General features: G+C 37.2%; 1 protein-coding gene across 1 annotated transcript in view; it reads right to left on the bottom strand.

Moving 5' to 3' along the window:
- LOC306865021 (uncharacterized protein C8orf34 homolog) overlaps positions 1-20,819 on the bottom strand; it is a gene marked incomplete at both ends in the record, with an annotated part of 85,873 nt that overhangs the window by 55,633 nt on the left and 9,421 nt on the right. The window contains 5 exons of the mRNA XM_079409349.1: positions 5,981-6,144; positions 6,774-6,802; positions 10,731-10,859; positions 15,821-15,952; positions 16,031-16,175. Of these exons, the coding sequence (XP_079265475.1) occupies positions 5,981-6,144; positions 6,774-6,802; positions 10,731-10,859; positions 15,821-15,952; positions 16,031-16,175 (599 nt within the window). The remainder of the gene's footprint in view (positions 1-5,980; positions 6,145-6,773; positions 6,803-10,730; positions 10,860-15,820; positions 15,953-16,030; positions 16,176-20,819) is intronic.

The raw sequence follows: 20,819 nt of genomic DNA, 5'->3' as shown, positions 1-20,819 counted from the left end.
GCTGTAAATGTGAAAGCCATCCAACAGGAATGGAGTAAGGATGAATGGTGCCATGAAATTTAACCAAACAAAATGCTGCAAATAGGTCAGTATAATAAGAATGTCATTCTCAATCGGTTGCTGACAGAAACCTCAATATGCCTCAAAATGCACATGGCAAATCTGTGTTTTAAGTGCGAATGATTTGGGAAGTGTCATGTAGTAAGTGGGAAGTGTGGTGAGTGCAGATTTACAGATCGTGGGTCAGCTGGTGGTTTAGTAGATGCAGCTTTTACAGATGGCAGTGATACACAATACTCATTAGCAGTGAACTTTCTGCCTCCCCTCTTGTATTTGCATATATAATGGATACTTTATTTACATAAGACAAGCAAAGCCTACAAAATCAAATTTTCCTGAACTTATTTTTTGTAGCCATGGTTTTATTACATTCCATCCAACAAGGCTTAGAGTATAAATAAGTGAACACTGACACTGATAATTGTAATCAGTCGGAACAACATTAAATAACTAAATAATAATAATCATTATTATTATTTATTATTTTTTTATTATTGTTACAATAATTATAGTTTAAAATTTTATTTTTGGTACTGACAATGATCATTCTAATTGATGGAATAGTTACCAGATGATAAAATAGGGAAAAAGTGCTGGTTCAGTCATGATCTACTTTTGAATTAGAATTACAAATTTCTTGAGAAAATGATTCAGTGACTCAAAAAGACACTGGTAGCCACTTACTGGTTTAATGATGCAAGCTACTAAAAAAAAAAAAAAAGGATCTTTAAAAAATCTGAACTAGTCTTCTCACGCATGCTAAATTCTGCAGCCAGGTTTTGTTTTTTGTTTTTTTGAGTCAGTCACCTGAGCTGTAAATGCCATGTGACTAATCATTCTGGAGCTGCTGCAAACAAAGTAATTACAAAACTAAATGTCTGATGCCAGCACAAGAACAGTGGGATTGACTCCCAGCCCTTAATCAAAACTAAACTAGGCACTATAGGGATTGCAGAAGTGTCAAAACTGTACATCTGAGCATTTAGCCCCCTTGAATGTCTTTGGCTGGATCCCTGCAGTGAGAGTGGGTTGATGGGGATGTTTATGAATGTAAGGAAAGAAGAGTGATGTGGAGCGTAGGAGTTAGATGGAAACAGAAAGGGAGGAGGGTAGAAAAGAGAGAGAACGAGGGGGTTACGCTTTATAATATGTTGCTTGTGTGTAAAGGGAATGGGAGTCCCACACTGGGGCTTTATCATCTCTATAATCAGTCACAATAACCCTTCCCAGAATCCACCTCTCTCTAATCCACCTAATTTCCCAGCAGCTTCGGCACTCTCCCAGACGTCCTCCACTGTCTGTCTGCAGCGCCTGAAGACTGACAGCTAAGGAGAGCCTTGCTGTTCTAGGGTGAGGTTATGAGGGAAAAACAGTGTTTTGTTCCAGAAGAGGGAAGGCGGTGGTCATTATACAGAGCAGCTGCCATTTTCTTCCTCTATGTCAAATTGCAGAACAGGTGTTGAAAACAGCCCTGCTGTGCTTCAACACGTGTGCAGGGATATTGAGAAGATCTGTATCCCCTGCTCATGGAGATTTGGACTTGCAGATTCATGTCTTGAATGACAAAGCAAGGTTTGGACTAGAGCTGTCAGTTAGAGTGACCAGACGTCCCCATTATCTGGAGACAGTCCCGTTTTTTGGTGTCTTCTCTCCGGAAATGTCAGCAAGTTCAAAACAGACTGCAAATACATTCAAAAAATGGCCAACTAAAATGTACTTGTACTGTAGTGATAATTTTGACCAACAGAGGGGAAGCTACACTGATTACTTGGTCATGCGCCACTGCTTTAAACATCAAGAATGTAAACTGGACGAGAGCAGAGCACTATTATGATCAATTATTAAAAGACACTGTTATGGGTTTCAGTGTACACAGGAAACACTGGGGTATAAAAACTCTATAAACACTCTATAAAAACACCATAACAAGGCGAGAATACTGATAGGCAACTATGGAAACAGACAAAAATAAGGAAACAAACAAGGTAGGCAACAAAGATATGTATAGGTAGATGCCACATTCGAAAGCTCCAGACAGGTTGATTGTGATATACCATTGTGTATTCACAACTGGAATGTTTGTTTTGTTATTAATATTTATTTATGTATTTATTTATTTATGCGAAGAGTTTACTGTGCACATAGTCCTCTATCAATTATCACCACTAAAGACTGAGTTTGAATCAATACAGATCTAGCCACCAGAGAAAGCTCGCGCTGTGGGTTACCATGGTGATGCGGGTTGTGTTTACCTCAGATGCTAACAAGCTGCGTCAGCGGAAAGACACTGAAGTTTGCGTGTGCTTTTGTTTCTCCTGACAATTCAGGTACTTTTAATCTGCTTGCGTGTTCCGCGCCCGGGACCCATAACACGATGCATCTGCCATCTTGGAAGGGTCAATGTGTCGTCACTTACAATAAAATTAAATGAGTTTTAAGATCACAAAATTGCACAGCCTCTGGTTGTCAAAACCACCGAAATTTAAATTCCTGAGGAAATTGGGTAAACTTTCACAGGTAGAAAAGTATTGGTTTGTGTTTTTAATATGTATAAACTTAATATTACAGGTTTTTAAACAGTGGTAACTTTTTATGTTATGTTAGCTAATTTCTTAGTCTTGTTGTATTGTGTTAGTTTAGCAAAATCATCTGCTAAAGTCTAAATGTGTATAGGGTTGCAGACATACAGGCAACTTACTCTCAAGTGTTCACAGATCGTCTTTGATTTTTCCAATATGGCAGACACCTTTCGTATAGCGGCCCATAGAAAAAGCCTCTAATAGGGCATCTACCTGTACATACTGTAAGGCCACATACACATAGCAACAGAATACGGATGTCAGTGCTGTATTAGAGTCCTTAATACGGTTACGTTCACACACAGTTCGGTTATTTACGATTTCAATGCTCCACTCTCCACCCAAATTTAAAAGCTGCTGTTGGTTAATGAAGATTTGACGAAAGAACTCGCGGCTTGATTGGACTCTTGTCGTGTCAGAAAGTGACAAGTCTTTCAGTTTTATGGATGTCGCCATCTTTGATTTTACTTTGGTCACTGTCGCTATGGTTACTGGTCAGGAATACGGGCTTGACTCCCGTTGCATGTACATACAGACTGTATTCCAAACGCAACTGTAAACTGCTGTGTGAACGAGAAATTTAGAGACACACCTGTAAAGAAAATGCGGTTGTCAATCCCAAAAACTGACAGTGTGAACGTAGCCTATCTATGATGGCAATGCAACAAGTAAAACAGGAACTAAACAGAAAACTGAACACAGAAACAATGGGAACAAAACTATACTTCAAAATAAGAGTCCAAAACACAAAACTACGCTGACTTAATCTCACAATCAGTTGTTGGCTGTGTGTTTTTGGTTCAATAAGAACCATTCATTTAGGAACAAGTGTGCCGCTCACACCCTAAAAAGGGAAGCAAAATCATTTCTATAGCCATCTAGTGTCTGGCTGAAGTATAGTTCACTCTGCTATCTGCATGTAAACGAATGGGGACGTAAGTCAAACTATCAAATTACACTTCACATACTTTTTTTTTTTTTTTTTTTCAAAAGATGGTTTACATCATTTTGGGTAGCTCTTATCATGCTGATTTAATTTTTTGCTTTTAGTTACATATTTAATGTTATAAAAATGCCCACCTCACTGCAAAGACTCGGGTTCCAAATTCCGTCATATGTGTAAGCTGACAGCGGGCATACTGGGATATTTTGGCTTCACTTTTCTATAGTGGAAGGAAGTTCTTTTTTACAGTCTATGTTCAGGAGTAGGAAGATGTTGGTTGTGCTGTATATTTTTGATTCATTAAATGGTTAATAACAACCATTTGTTCAGGAATCTAGCCACACTGGTTGCACTGTATGTCTCTGAATCACTAAAAAGAACCACTCATAAGAGTCATTTGCTTGGGAATCAAAGTGCACTGATCGCACTGTACTAAAAAGAACTGGTTCATAAAGTACTACTGGAAGTACTTCACCGTTCAAGAGGTTGGGGTCGGTAAGATTTGTTTTTTAAAGAAACAAGTACTTTTATTCAGCAAGGATGCATTAAATTGTTTAAAATTGAGAGCTGAATGTAAAACATATACTTGGTCATTTAGTATTTTAGTGCAGTATTACGTCAGCATCAGCAGATGAATTCACATGCAAAAAATAATCAACGAAAGCGTTACTCAATTACTACACAAATAAAATTCAATCCACAACATCCACACATCCTAAACACGCCCTATAATAAATATATTCAGTAAAAATCAATCCAGTGCTCAATGTTTTGTTATAAAAACTACATAGCATCAACTGTAATGAACTGTTCAAAAGTCTAAACATGCGTAATGAACAGCAGCAGCCCAACAGCACAGTGCTAGAGGAGAATGTGTTTACTCTAGTAATGATTCATTCATACTGATGAGGACAAAGGCTAGAGATCACAGCAGCCCATTGCCTTCGTCCTTTGTAATGAAAGTCTCTGGCAATGCTTGTACAGCTATGTGCACTGGAGACGCCTGCGCTATCGACCCGAGGCTCCATAATTTACTGTAATCAAGTGAGAGAATATTTTAATGGAATGAAGTCTCTTTTGTCAGCCAGCTTATGAATATGATTTATTATTTAATATCTGATCCTTTCTAATTAGCCGCATTCTCTGCGGCCAGCCTCTGCCCTCCACTCAAACACCAGCCAATTAAAATCACCCTGGTAACGTCTTTAAAGGGTCGAGGAGCTACAATTGCTTTTTTAAAGATATAGCTGTGCGATGCAGACACATTCAAATAACTTTTCCCCTCCAGGGATTTATGCAGGGTTTATGGAGATACTGAGAGAAAGTACATTATACAGTATGACATGTGCTTTATTAAACTCTGGCTCACTTTATTACGGCACTTTTTCTATGTAAATAAACTCCCTTATCTTCTAGAACAAATTAGAATGTGATGGACTCTCATGATCTTTCCTTTCAACAACTTAAGAGGAAGTAAAAATGCAGAGAAACACAAATACAATGAAAGTGGATGGGGACCATGGGATGTCAAATCTCCAAGACAACAAAATGCACCATAAAGGATCAAAAATAATAATCCACATGACACATGCACTATATTATGCGTATTCTGAAGCCACACTGTAAAAAATGATAATAATTTTAACAGTAAAAGACTGTAAAAATGCTACGGTTAAAAAAAAATCATTACTTTATAGGTGAAAAATTATGATAGATCTATAATGAGAGGTTTTATGTAATTTTCATGAAGTAATCATATAATTTACAGCATAAAACCATAAATTTACATAGTTTTTCTTTTATATAAGCTTTGTTTATGCCTTTTTATCAGTTGTGTATTGTATTATTTTGGTGTCATGTGTTAAAATGATGGTACTTTGTATAACATTATTCAACTTCTATATATTAGTTATTACCTCAGTTTGTGGAAAAGCTACATGTGCTGAGCTTTGATTAATCATGTCTTTCTCTTTACCACCTGTATTTTTAAGGTGGTTGTCAGTATATTATAAAGGTAAAAATATACCAAATTACTCAAATCTGTTATTTCAGTTGATACAATATATGTGTTTAATGTAAATTAAAGTGAAATATCTTTATATAAAACTTAATATACTGTATATATTTTACAATAAAGTTCTGTCAACCACAGCAGACATTTTTTTCTCATTTTCACTTTGTATTTATTTACTTATTTATTATAATTTTTTATAATGTATACAGTATATATATTTTTATTTATTATTATTTTTTTGATGGCCATGATTTTCATTGAATGGAAAAGAACGGCCTGGACAATTTGCTAAATATCACCTTTTGTGTTCAAAGAAGGAAAGTAAGTCTTAAGGGTTTTGAAAGACAAGCATATAATCCAATGAAATACATAAGTGTGTCTCACCTTCCAACAGGGCTGTTGTCTTTGCTCACCCAACCCTCAGTTTTGGCTCTTGGGACAGGGGGCTGAAGCATCTCAGCCGCAAGGGGGTCAGAATCTTCCTCCTCACGGCCCACCCACTCACCCACCACCCGCGGCCTCAGTATGGAGTTATACGCCCGAGGGTCCTTTGAAAAGGAGTCCAAGGTGTGACGAACAGAAAAGGAGAGAGGAACGGAGAGAGACATAAACATTAAGCAATCTGTGGTTATGCAAAGGAGTAATCGCTTACAGAGGTGATAATTAAAAGGACTGATGTTGAAGTATGACTCATTATCTAAGCTACTTGTGTGGCCAGTCATTTTTACGGTGAATAGATTTTAATAATGGAGGATACGCATGGTGAGCAGTAATAAAAAATTCAGCTTTGACATTACATTTTTGCAGTAGTTTATCAGCAACAGGCAATTATGAGAAAATGTCCTCTATAACAGCGGTACAGGAAGAAATTCATTTGCATTAATAGCTAAATGTTTTAATATTCATTTGAAATACCAAATTGGGAACAGAGGGAAGCCTTGGCAAACTGCCAAAAAGACACAGGCTATTAAAGTTTAAAAACTGTACTGTATTCTGAGAAATATGAATAAGGCAGATGTTTTAGCTGGATTCTCTTTTCCTCTTTTTGATTTGAGTCTACACACAAACCACAAACAAACTAGGCTTTTCTTCATCTCCTAAACAAATCCATAACAGTATTTGATTTCTATTACTGCAAGATAGCATATCAGATAAAAAGAAATAAAAAGCATCATACCAGGTCAAAGTCATCGGAGACAGCAATGCCTGTGCAAAAGAAATAATTCACAAATCAATGTCTTCAGAAAATAGTTTATTGGACACTCTAAATTAGAGGTTCTCAATTGGTTTTCAGGACTCAGAAGGTACAACACAGTACCTTGAGTATATTTTTTTAATATGTAGTTGATAAGCCTATTTATTTAGTTTATTTATAATTTGCTGTATTTTATTATTTGCTTCTGGCATTGCTTTTTTCCTGCTGTCAGAACGATCCTAAAACTCATTTTGGGGTCATGACTCACCAGTTGAGAACCACTGACCTAGAGAGCCTTTAGCTGCAACGCAATGAGTTTATTTTAGAATATTTTTTAAAAATAAAGAAATTTCACAGTGGCACAGTTTATTCCTTAAAGGTATAGTTCAATTTTAATAATTAAAATTCTGTCAATAATTACACACCCACATGTCATTCCAAACCCGTATAAGACCTTCATCTTTAGAACACAAATTAAGATATTTTTGATGAAATCCGAGAGTTTTCTAACCTTGCATAGACAACAATGCAACTGACATGTTCAAGGCCCAGAAAGGTAGTAAGGACATCATTAAAATAGTCCATGTGACATCAGTGGTTCAACTATAATGTTATGACCCTTTCTGGGCCATAAAAAGTTTCAGTTGTGTTGGAAAGTCAGAAAGCTCTCGGATTTCATCAAAATTATCTTAAAGGGATCCCTGGGTATTAAGACGTGTATAGCTTAATATAACGTAAATGATGTCTCTTACTGAAATATGTAGTAGAAAACCCATGAAAAATGTATGTTATTTAAAACATTAGGCATAGTTTTTAAACTATGGGGGTCGCCATTATTTTATGTGCACAGTACATTCTGCGTCGATGATGTCAAATGGTTGCACTCTGTGAGCTACCGGCGCTTTTTACCACAACACAACTCGGAATACACAACTCAGAAAATAAAATACTGATATGATACCACATTGTATGGTTTTTGGTTGTAATTTTCAGTCGAAGGGCAACAAGAGAAGAGCCTTCACCAGCTCAAGCCTTTATGGGGCCCTAAGCAGAATTTTATTTGGGGGCCCCTTGGTGCCGCCAATATGACTGGTTATTGTCAAAGCTTGATTATTCACACACTATAAATCTAACACACCCATTATCAGTGTTTGTTGTAGCTGTGTTGCTTAGGGGGCAGTTGTGGCCTAATGGATAGGGAGTTGGCCTTATAACCTGAAGGTCGTGGGTTTGAGTCTCGGGTCCAGCAGGGATTGTAGGGGGTGAGAGTGAATACTCAACACTCTCTCCCCCTTCAATACCACGACTGAGGTGAGACCCTTGAGCAAGGCACCGGACCCCCAACTGCTCCCCGGGCGCTGCAGCATTGGCTGCCCACTGCTCTGGGTGTATGTTCACTACTGTGTGTACACTAAATGCAAAGTACAAATTCCGAGTATGGGTCCCCCAGTTGTACTTTTATTACAAGTCATACTTTTTATAATAAATATTAAACACAACAGAGAGCATCTGTAAATATAAAACAACAACTCTTAATTTATATCTAGCTAATTGAGGCATAATGATATTGGAATATAATAGCAAAGACGCAAAATGTAGGCTGAGGTAAATATTGTTAAGATGTTATCAGTTTATGAAACAGAAGCTTATTGTTATTACAAAAATATATAAGTTATGGCAATTTTTACTGATCTGACCAGGGGTGCATTTCCGAAAAGCAACTATGGTCGCAAGTTCTGTCGTTACAAATAGAGTTCAGTGGAAATAACGACCACAGTTAGCTAACAATGGTTTTGAGAAACGCACCTCTGATTTGTGCCACAAATTTGTGCCATGTTGAATCCCCTCCACCCCCAAAACGCGATCGCTTTGGCTGGCGCTGAGCCTGAGAAAGACGAGCTCAGAAAAAAATAAAAAGAAAGACGCGCTCTGTGCTTTTCATATTTCATAACTGTTCAGTGTTTTCAACCAAATACAGTTTATTTTAGGTTTCAGACATTTCAATACACTTCAGTTAAGTGAAAAAAAATACATTTAATTTGTTAAATAGGCTAACGTTATGCGCTGATTTCTGTGGAAAGCGGCAATAATAATACTTTCAATTAATGGACGACATGTTTTATTCCTATCAAATAGTCTACACATTGTGTAGGTTACCATAAAGTTTACTCTGTTTTTCTCCCAGCTAACTGACCACTTACTTTCATGTATTTCGGGAGAAATAGGTGAATTTACGTGATGTTAATCCGACGGATCCACACGGCAGCGTCCGGCGCATAGGTTATTATCAACATGCTCATTGTGCCTGCATGACACATCGCTATGGAAATAATAAAAATTATATGTATAGAATATGTAATTATTTAATATTTAACTTTTGTATAATTACCACTGTCCATTGGCATATATCACGAATATAAGATAAAATAAAATAAACGGTCATTTCATCTAGACTACTCTTGGGGGCCCTCTGGTGGCCACGGGGCCCTAAGCAGCCACTTAGTTCGCTTATGCCTTGGGCCGACTCTGGGCCTTCACTACTTTCCTAGCAATAAGAAGAGGAGAAAAGAATGGGAAGATGCCCGTGGATTCTTTAGCCCTGATGCTTTTGAGGCTTTTAGTAGACCACAGCTACTGAAAGAGCTTACAAACAGCTGAGACAAGAAACGCTACGCCATCCTGTTAGGATGTAAACATGCCAACGCTAATCATGATGCCGTGGCCACTGGAGGAGTTTCTCAGCACGGATTTCCCACGAGATCCAGAGACGTTTAGAAAAATCGATGGTACGGCGTTTGGTTTAAGCAAAGGGGTCGGCAACCTGCGGCTCCCTAGCCGCATGCAGCTCTTTCATCCCTCTGCAGTGGCTCCCGGTAGCATGGGTGGACAAAACGCGGGGGAAGTGCCCCCCCCCCCGACTTTTAATAAAACCTAAACTCTTCCCCTTCACTTTTTGACGAGCAAGTGTGTTCAAGTAGAGGTTTTCAAGGGCCAATGTGAATAAATCTAGATTTAAATTAAAAGAGACAAGATAGTCATGTTCTTTTGGATACAACATCACGGAGCGCTGAACACTCTCATGCGCTGTTTCACTCATACTTGAAGCCGGCGGGCGCTCTCGCGCAGAAAGTCCGAAACGGCTCATATGATAGAAGTAATAATAACTTATGACGTGCCAGAAAATCCCTAATATGGACAAAGGCATCCCGCTATCGCAGTTCGCATTCGTGGGCATTCCCCCCTAAACAAGTTACTGTGACCCCCCACTTTCCATCCTCTCCCCTCCTTGCTGAATGTGATCGATTTCGAAAGTGAAACCAATAAAACAGCGCACATTAAGAAAGCGATTGCACACTTTAGCGAGTTTCAGCAATTGTGCACAATCACAGATTGCATGCTTCCCACCCGAACCCCCCCTCCCACACACACACACAAAACGTGATTTGTGCCCCCCCTAGAAATTCGAATGCCCCCCTGATGGAAGTTACCGTGGCGCAAACTCTGGGTTTATGTCTGTTTTTCTTTTATAAGTCTTTTATATGAATGATACAGTGGTAAATGACAAATATTTTGTGGCTCCACGTGAATTTTATTCGGTGGGAAAGGGGCTAAAATGGCTCTTTTGACGTTGATGGTTGCAGACCCCCGGTCTATGCTTATATCCATCACCACCTGTAAGCTCTTTCAGTAGCTGTAGTCATCATATCAGTATAGTCCAATACTATAGTCCCATAGTCCAAGATATATATATATAAACCGATGTTAATTTTTTTAAATAACATAAATCTTTCATGGGTTTAATTTTAATTTGTGTTCTGAAGATGAACAAAGGTCTTATGGGTTTGGAACGACATGAGGGTCAGTAATTAATTTTTGGATGAACTATCCCTTTAAGATTTCCATGCATGTGCTTCACTGGGTAGTTGTTGGTTCACTTACTGCGGGACAGGTTCTCCAGGGCTTTGCCGAGCTTCTTGCTCTCTTGCAGTATGTGATTGAGCTCATCAAAGTCTCGGCTCTCAGGTTTGGTCCTCCAGTCCCAGGTAGGACGCAGTATTGAACGAGGCACTGCAAGAGAAGACAAATAAATTACTTTCAAAAACAGAACAATTATAATAATAATAATAATAATAATTTAATTTGTTATCATTAAAATTATAGATATAAATTAAATTATTTAATTAAAAAGATATATATTACTATTGTACTGTTAAATTTTAATAAAAATAAAGTTAACAATCATATAACAATCATAATTATTTTATTTTATTATATAGAACTTCTGCCACCTTTTGTCCAAGATGATAAAGAAGAACAGTCAGGTACAAACAAAAGTAATATTTAATATAACAAACTCGAGACAGGATGCAAACATTAACACAAACAATGCCAGACAAGGAAGAAGAGGAAGTGAGCAACTTAAATATACAATGGTGATGAACTATATACAAACAGGTGTGCTCGTTAATGAATGTCCATGGTAACTGAAACAGGAAACTGACTGTGAATAAACTGAAAGTCCATGATGAAGAACCTAACTGAACTCAATCATGACAACAACAGTCACAATTACAATACTAATATGGCAGTCTTAATTTCTTTGCTTTGCTTTTTTTTTTTTTTTTGCGGAAAACTGCTGACCTTCAAGCTTCTCTATTGCTCATAACAGATTTATAATCAATTTCATTACAAATTTTGGAAGTTGTTAATGTGTGTTGCATTATGCAATGCACGTTACAAGCAACCCAACCTAAGAGCACATGGAAAGATGAGCTGTTGTGGAGCATCTTTTAATGTGAACCGAGCTGCTCAGAGACACTGAAAACATCAGGGCCCGTACTCACAAAACATTTTATCTTCCCACTAAGAGTTCTCCTAAATAACAGTAAAAGTTTTTAGCTAAGAGTTTTCTCATAAAACCTATTCACAAAGCTGCTGAGACAAATTTTACTAAGGAATAGAGAGAAGTCTTAAGCTAAGAGTAAGGGCGAGGTTGACCTCGTTGCTATGGATGATGTCAGCATACTTACTAACTATGCACACAGGGATTGGCTGATAGTCTTTGTCGGAGATTTATTCATAGAAATATTGTAGAGCGCAATTATGTTGCCTGGTTTAAAAATAAAAATGTTAATTGCCACATTCAAATAAAGATTTTAAAATGCAGGCTAAGTGTCACTAATTAAACAAGTATTCAGCTAATTGTCAGCCTTGTACATGTGTGCTTCTTGTAAACAATTAGTGAATATGCATATAAACAGCCTTTTAATTAACAGAGCAGAATAATCTTGGCTGATAGTAAGACATGCAAATGTAAAAGAAAACCAAACTGGATGCAAGCACAGCTGTTACTTCTTGCCCAACTGGTTAATGAAAACAAGGATATAATCAAAGGAAAATCTGGAGTTGGGATAACCACCGAAACAAAAGGTGATACCTTTTTAGAAGCTCATTATCATCAAATGTTTCTAAAATGTTCATGTTCTGAGGCAGACTGCTGGCAACAGCCATTTTAGAATAGTTTGTGGTTTAGTTTTAGTGACTTAGAAGTCCTCTACCCTACTCCTAATGTTTCACAGATTTAGGGGCTTGTTTTAGCGCTAAAACTCTTTGTGAAATACTCTTAGAGCAAACATTTAAGAGTCCTAAATTTAGGACTGACACGCCCATTATTTTAAAGATTTTCTCCTAAATCGGCGAGTTATGAGCTACATTTTGTCTTAACCCAGACAGCAACATAGTGTTGGCCTAGATCCGGCCCATATCTGGCTGGATTCGGGCCAACACTGGTTGCTGTCTGGGAAGATGTTTTGCGAATATGGGCCCAGATCATGAGCTGCTTGCATGTTGTCAAAAAAAGACAAAAGTACTGGTATTTCAATACCAAGTCAATCCTTAAGATCTTTAAAAACGTAATGATACCAGCCTTTCCACAGTACCAGCAATACCGAGTACCGACTTGCTGACAGGTGGCTGCCTTCAAACGGTCCCATATTTGTGTGAGTGTCTATGAAGGGTGTAAAAAATTTCAATTTGCAACCTGTTTTTGCAGCGTTGAGCATTGTAACCAATCACAGATATGTTTGTTGAGCATGTGAAGGTAATGGCCAATCAGAGGCATGCAAGTCATAATCGTCAGAGTTCGTTCAGCTTGAGCTCTCCACTCTCACAAACAGTTTTGTTAAGTATAAACACAAAGTAAATAAGCGATGTATTATATAGACATAGTTTAGACAGATTTTTTTATTATAATGGGAGTTTTCACTCAGTCATTAAGCTTGTGCTGCGGCTGAATTGAAATGAAATTGTTGATTATCATTCATTGGTTATAAGGGTGTCTTTGCTCACTTTCTGTGTACAACCTATTTATAATTTGAATACAAGTTTAATTTTCATGCAAAATATACACTGCAAAGTTTCAGGAGTGACGACTGTATTAAAATGTGGCAGTGAATCTGAAATTACAATGTTTGACATTGTGATAACCATAGCAGTGGACGGGACAAAACCAAAAGGTTTAAATAAAGGAGTCAATGTTTAATTATTAGTGTTCTTTTTATTACCATGGTATCGATTTGGGTATCGAGTATCGTGTACTTTTGGTGGCATCAGTACCGACTACTAGATTTTTGGTATGGTGACATCCCTAGTGTAAATAAACACAGTGCTGCGCTTCACTTTGAAACACGCAGCACATCAGACTAATTAAATCACAGCCTTTGTGATTTGATAATCACACAAGCCATATCACAGTCTCACAACCATTGTTAGAATTCATCACAACACAATTTTTTTTCTTCTAATTTATGCAAATCATAGAAAAATACCAGAAAAATGCCAAAATCCAATAGCTAAATTTGCTAAAATCTCATCCAACTGAAATCAGTATCAGTCACTTTGTTGACCTGAACAACCGCTGAGCATTTTAAAGGCAATTTTACTTTGTCCAGGACTCTTGACAACTTGTTTTGGGAAAAAGTACTTCAAATTGTACTATTTTAGTGCTGTCACTATTCATAGCCCCAGTGCAAAAAATCCAAACGTGTGCAGATTGTCAGACATATGCAATACTTCTGCGAGTCTGACTAAGAGCACTTGTAGCAAAGAGTGTAACATTGAATAATTTAAGACACTCACAACGTCAAGCTAAATGTGTTTGCCACTCCTGTGACTCAGAGGTATTGGCTTTCAGTGTAGTGCATGTTTTGCAAATGATTTCTGTACAGGGTGTTTTCCCATCCACATTTCCCAAGCCTCTGTAATTGATTTAAACGTGGCCTATGCAGACAAAAAGTATTGTGAGCATGCAATATGATGGCACACAGTAAGAGTTGCATTTTCACCTGACAAAAAAAAACCCCAAAAAAACTCCATGAACACAATGACAGCACAGGTTATTTCAGGTAAAAGAACAAAACAGCTCATTAGATTTTGCAATCAAGCACCACACAGCTAAAGCTGGACGCTGGATACCCAGATCAACCAATTAGTGGATGTTATAATGATAGACAACTATTTGAAAATCTGGAATCTGAGGGTGCAAAAAAGTCAAAATATTGAGAAAATCGCCTTTAAAGTTGTCCAAATTAAGTTAGCTATGCATATTACTAATCAAAAATGAAGTTTTGATATATTTACAGTAAGAAATTTACAAAATATCTTCATGGAACATGATATTTACTTAATGTCCTAATGATTTTTGTCATAAAAGAAAAATCGATAATTTTGACCCACACAATGTATTTTTGGCTATTGCTACAAATATACCCCAGCGAATTAAGACTGGTTTTGTGGTCCAGGGTCACATATCAGAGTCCTGCGCAATTTGTTGCTTAGGAAGAACAGATTCTGTCTTTCCGTGTCATGCATGAGCTTGAAAATGAGAGCTACTATGCATATTGCAGCATGTGTCCATGTGTAAATTACACTCTGTTTATTTTGCATGTGCTGCAGAGTAACCTCTGGACTCATTATGTGAAATATGACTGCCTGGAAAACAAGAGCCTATGTTTTTGTGAACACCTGACGTAGCTGACACTTCAAAGATGCTAAATGAATAATTCACACAAAAAAGAAACAAAATTTACTGCAGCTCTCAAATCTCATACACACTTGCGAATATCAAAACTTGACGTCGAGAAGTGCTTTTACATGTACAAAGCAAATGTTCATTATAAAAGTTTAGGAAGTTAACATGACCTACAATTAACCCTGTAAAGCCTGACATGTAAAATAACACTTTTTAAAAATCCATTTTTAATGGAAAATGGAGTGTTTTGAGCACTGCCAAAATATTAAAAGGCTTTGCATATATGTTTTTATTTTAGCGTATATGGTTTATATACAGTATAGTATGATATAGTAAGAATACGGAGCTCTAAGAGGTAAAGAAAGCATCTCAGTGGGAAAAAAATATGGCGTGGCAGTCTTAACTTTGATAAAGAATACTCTTTGGTTTTGAGACTTTAGTCTTTGCAACTTTAGGGATCTCATCTATGCACAAACGAGAGAGGAAAGGAGAAAGGAAAACTTGAAATCGCATCATATGACCCCTTTAAAATTTGGTTGAACTATTGATTTAAAACATAAGAGCAAAAATAGAAACACAATCACAGGATTTTACAAACTCACTGATACTAAAACCATTTAAATAAGTCGACTGGAAATGGGCACAGGCACACATCCAGTTTAAAACTGGGTTACACGTATTTACAATCTCCCTTCGTGCCATTTCCCCAAAACTGGCCAACAGCCTCCACTAGAAATAGAACCGCTGTCAGTAACAGAGCATCATATTAAATTATTAAAGACGCTTCTACAAGTTACTCCCACAGCAATACATATCGCTCAGAGCTCATGCTGATAGCCTCCATAATGGCACTATCTAAAGATAGAAGTCGTCATTGTTCACTAATGTACAGACAGTCTCCTCTATTTCTGATCTCTGAAAATGCTTGGCTGATCTCAGATTAACGAATCACATAAAACTGATGTAATGACACTAGCTTCTCTCTTGTAGCAGGACTCACATGATTTAGACTCAGGAGACGGAGGGGAAATGTTGGACACGGCCAGGTCGCTCTTTGATTTCTTGGGCTTCTTGGGATGGATCTGCCAAGGTTTTTCATAACCTCTGGAGTCCCGTCGTGTACCTTTGTATTCTACAGAGAGAGAAACTGGTAGTGACCTACATTTTTTCTATGTGCGAAACAGCTTGAAGGATTCTGAACTGTACCCACCCGAGGAGCTCTCGGCCCACAGTGCTGCAGATCCCGACAGGGTCCTCTGAATCCTGCCGGGACTCTCCTGCTTGGTTTGCAGATGGCCAATGAGGAAAGCAATGGGGTGGTCTGGTGTCTCAGTTATCAGTTTGGTCATCATCTCCTATCAGAGCCAAACAAAAAGCGATTAGAGTACAGACGTGCAGCATGTGAGTAAATGCCAGAGAACTTGTGCTAAAGAAGCACATTGTCAAGCCAGCTTGCGTCGTGCCAACCTCAGCATCAGCAGCACTGGCAAGCTTTCACCATCAGGAAAACTAATTAGGTAATTGGTCAGGGAAATATTCTCACACTGATATTGAGTATTATATGAGCTATAGCATGCAAGAGGATATTGCTGGAGGCTAACTGGCAGGATGGAAGGCTAAAATTGAGATTTATGTTTAAAAAACATTGCTGGTAGGCATCATCAAAATTCTGAATTCAAATTTTCTAAACCAAGAGTTTTTGAACCGGGGGTCTGCAAAAGGAGTGTTAGTGGAAAAACATTATGTATATAGGCATTAATATGTATTGATGATGGTTAGTGTAGTGATTTACAAATACATATGAATTAGAGGTTGATCAACATTAGATTTTGCTCATATTATAATGTATTTAAATGAAGGCAATAAAGAGCCAATACTGATTAAACCTATGTTAAATAATGATAGAATTTTTAACACGTTCACACAATTTAAAGATGATGCTCTCCTACAAGGTATCTTCAAAAAATATATAAAGCATACCCATTTTTACAGTGTGAGAATAGTCCTGTGATATTGACAGTGTGTTGTTTTTGTTTAATTTTGTTTACTTAAAAACAGTATGTATTATATCATTTTAGAATTTTTTTTAATGATACATTTTTATTTAATTACCTTGAAAATATTTACCTTCAATTAATTGAACTTTTTTTTTTGTACTTAATATTAAGCTTTTGTTTACATTAAGGGTTTTTGTATCAAAATGTTTGAAACCAATAAGATATTGCAATCACAAAAAATCCAATCCGGAGAGGATCAGATTTCTGGAAATTTCTTTTCCACTGTGCGAAACCAAAAATGAAGACTAATGTTAAAAAATACAATTTAAAAAAAAATGCTGGTAGGCATCATAAAAATTGCATTTAAAGTGTATTAAGCCTTATTCAGACGTGATTCGTTTCCCAATCCAGGAGTTTCCAAACAGGGCCCGGAAAAGGGGTGCTATAGGGGAAAATTAGGTTTTACAAAATGTGTAACAATCAGGTGATTCTGCAGAGTTCTAAAAGCAAATTAAGACTTTTTAAATATGTTTGAAACCACTAATATTGTCACGGTGCACACAGCAGGGAGGAACAAGGAACACGGAGACGAGGATGTAACTCAAATAATATGTCTTTAATGAAGACAGGGCAGGGCAGGACAGGACAGGACAGGACAGGACAGGGCAGGGCAGGGCAGGACAGGGCAGGGCAGGGCAGGGCAAGGCAGGGCAGGACAGGGCAGGGCAGGGCAGGGCAGGGCAGGGCAGGACAGGGCAGACCGGGAAGTAACGAGTAGACCAGACGACATCTCACAACACAGACAGGACTTAAATACTCAGGGATAATTAGACAGACACGGCTAGACACGAATAAACTAATGATTACATCAGACAAGGACAGGAAACAAACCAAATAAGGGCACAAGCGGCAGGAACACATGACACACACAACAGAGGTCTGACAAATATACTGTAATCACAAAAAATCTGATTTACGAGAGAAAGCACCCCTCAGATGAAATTTGCTCCGTTATTAAGCAAAGTTGTGTCGAAAATACAAATTTACCCTTCTCTGGAAAAACAACTTTTGTCCAATTATGACTTTTTTGAGTTGTAAAAACAAAAGTAGGCATTTCGTAAATAAGTCTAGTGCATGTAAAAACTACTTTTATAAGTTTCCACTTCCACGAAACAAAGCATCAGTTGTGTGTTACAAGCCAGACAATCACAAATCAACAAGACGGTAGATGCAAACACAGTAATTACGACACATAAGCCTTGTTGGGCAATTAAACTAACCTAGCAACAGGGGGCACATAAAAGAGAGCTGTAATTTGTGGCTTTAGCAGGAAGTAAATTGAGCAGGGCTATATTTCTGTAACTACCCCAGACTCCCCAGTGAATAATTGCCCTTGTGGTAAACAGGAAAGCACGGCGTGGATTAGCACACACTCGTTTGAAGAATGTAAAGCACTTGATGCTATCTGAGAGGGGTTTTCCCTGTCTACTTCACTGACCTCTTTAATACAGACGTCAACAGGGTGATGATACGGTTGGAAGTTGCAGCCAATGAGAAAGGCTTACAGTAATTAAGATACTAATCTGCATGATGGAGAGCATGCATAGACATACTGAAATTTAGGTCAAAATCCATGCACAGAAATAAGCTTTTCGATTGATTTTCTTGCATCATCAGGATGGAGAAACACAGGATCTCTCGATCATGCTGACAGACTGGGGAAATTGGCAGGGGGAGGCAATCTCAGCTTTTCTAATAGACAACCTGACTGCAAGCCAAGTTCAGTGAAAGTTTTAAAGAACAAACTCTGTTGTGGACAACATTTCCAAAGCACTTCCTTCAGCCATTTACATTCTGTGTCAGAGAATGTTTGTAGTACTACTCTTACTACTTCAGCAATAGTATGTGAACCATGCACAGTAAGCACATTTTCATGCATAAAACACCAGGTGATCTACTACATCTGCCAAAATGTGCAGGGTACAGCATGGGCAAAATACTGCATCCCACAATGCAATGCGCTTGACTTTGACTTTCCTTATCCAACCTGAAGAGTGAATCGAAAGTAATATCAGTTGTGAGGAGTTTTTCACAAAAAAAAATAAAAATAATAAATTTGCCATTTTTAAACATTTTTACAAAGCTTTACTGGCTATTGGTCACAGTGCACACAGCAAGGATGAACGAGGAACACGAGATGAGGTAAACTAAAATAACAGTCTTTAATAAATTCAAACAAGGCAGGGCAAGACAAAGCAAGGCAGGACAGGAACAGGAGTAACGAGTAGACCAGATGAAAATCAAACTGAATGGACAGGACTATAAATACAAATCACACAATTAGACAAACACAGCTGGACAAGAATTAACTAATAAATCACACTAGATGAGGACAGGAAACAAACCAAATATGGAAACGTGAGGCGGGAACACATGACACACACGACAGAGGTCTGACAGAGGCGGAACAGACAGAACGGAGGCCATGGCGGTGCAGGGAGCTTCTCCAGCTAAAGTTAACTAAACTTCTAATTTTATATTAAGCAGGAACACTTATTTTATAAAACTGAAACAGCACATTATTACTTAATATTTTAATATATAAAATATTATTACTTATGCTTGTATTCTAGTCGACTAGTATTCTAGAATTTCAGATTGTGATAACTAATCGCATCAATCATTTTGTTATTTCAGCCTTATAAAGCATGCATAACATTTTTTTAAAGGATGCCTTTAATGCAGGATGTGATTATGATTTCTTTTCCAAATATTTTTAAAAATAATAATAATATTAAAATAAATATGTGTTACCATTCAGATGGACAGTTAAGATGATGATGTTGTAAACAAATAGTCCTTCATGACTGGTTGAAATAACACCCAAATAGCTTTCATTAAACATATTATCCTCGCTCTTGCTGACACAAATTCTCTTGATATCTTCTGTTCTGTTCGTGTCCTTGAAGCCTCTTCCTTCAGCCGAGCTATCATGAGCCATGATGATACTGATACTGTGTGTTTACCACAGACTGTCTCAGTCACTGCCAGAAACTCTTCAGAAAATGAAGCAACAATTCCTTGTTAAGGAATTAAAATGAATTATTTACTACAGTCTCCTGACTCACTGTCCAGACACAGTATGGATGCAATAAGTTATTAATATGTTGCCACTGTTGATCTTATTGTATATATATATATGGTGACGTTTTAACCAGAGCTCAGCTTTACTTGAGACTGGACTCTCGTTATTCCTCAGATTGCTTCATTTATGCCTTACGTCACAGCAGGGAGACACTGACTGAAGGCTGGGACAGAGTTCTGGATGGGTTCCAGCCCTTGAGACAGAAGGAGGAGGAAAGGCAAGGAGTGGTACAGCCGCAAAGAGCAACACAGACAATATAACAACTCATTTATATATAAAATATTAAATATGAAGTATGTTACATATACAGTGGCATGTATACATTACAGTTATGAATAATTAAGATTTATTTATTCATTCATTTATTTATTTATTTATTTATTTATTTTAAATCTATTATCCCACCAAGTATTTAATTGAACACATCACAGTAAAAACAGCAATATTGTCAAATAGTATTACAATTAAAAAAAAAAAAAAAAAGGTTCCTATATAAATATATTTTTAAAATAACTGGTGATTTTAAATCAGCTAATTTTAAAATGCATGGTTTTTACAAAAACATTAAGCTGCCAAAACATTTTTTTTAATGTTGATAATAATAAGAATCATTATTAATAACAGAGCACCAGTAATAACTGATTATAACTGAGTATAAAATCAGCATATTAGAATGATTTCTGAAGGATCATGTGACACTGAAGATTGGAGTAAAAATTCAGCTTTGCATCACAAGAATAAATTCAATTTTAAAATATATTAAAATAGAAAACAGTTATTTTAAATTGTAAATATTATATAATATTATAATAATGATAAATAATATAATTATTTTGATCATATAAATGCAGTCTTGG

This window comes from Barbus barbus (assembly GCF_936440315.1).
Source record: "Barbus barbus genome assembly, chromosome: 46".
NCBI lineage: Eukaryota > Metazoa > Chordata > Actinopteri > Cypriniformes > Cyprinidae > Barbus > Barbus barbus.
The sequence above is the reverse complement of the archived record's forward strand: the minus strand, read 5'-3'. Positions and strand labels throughout refer to the sequence as shown.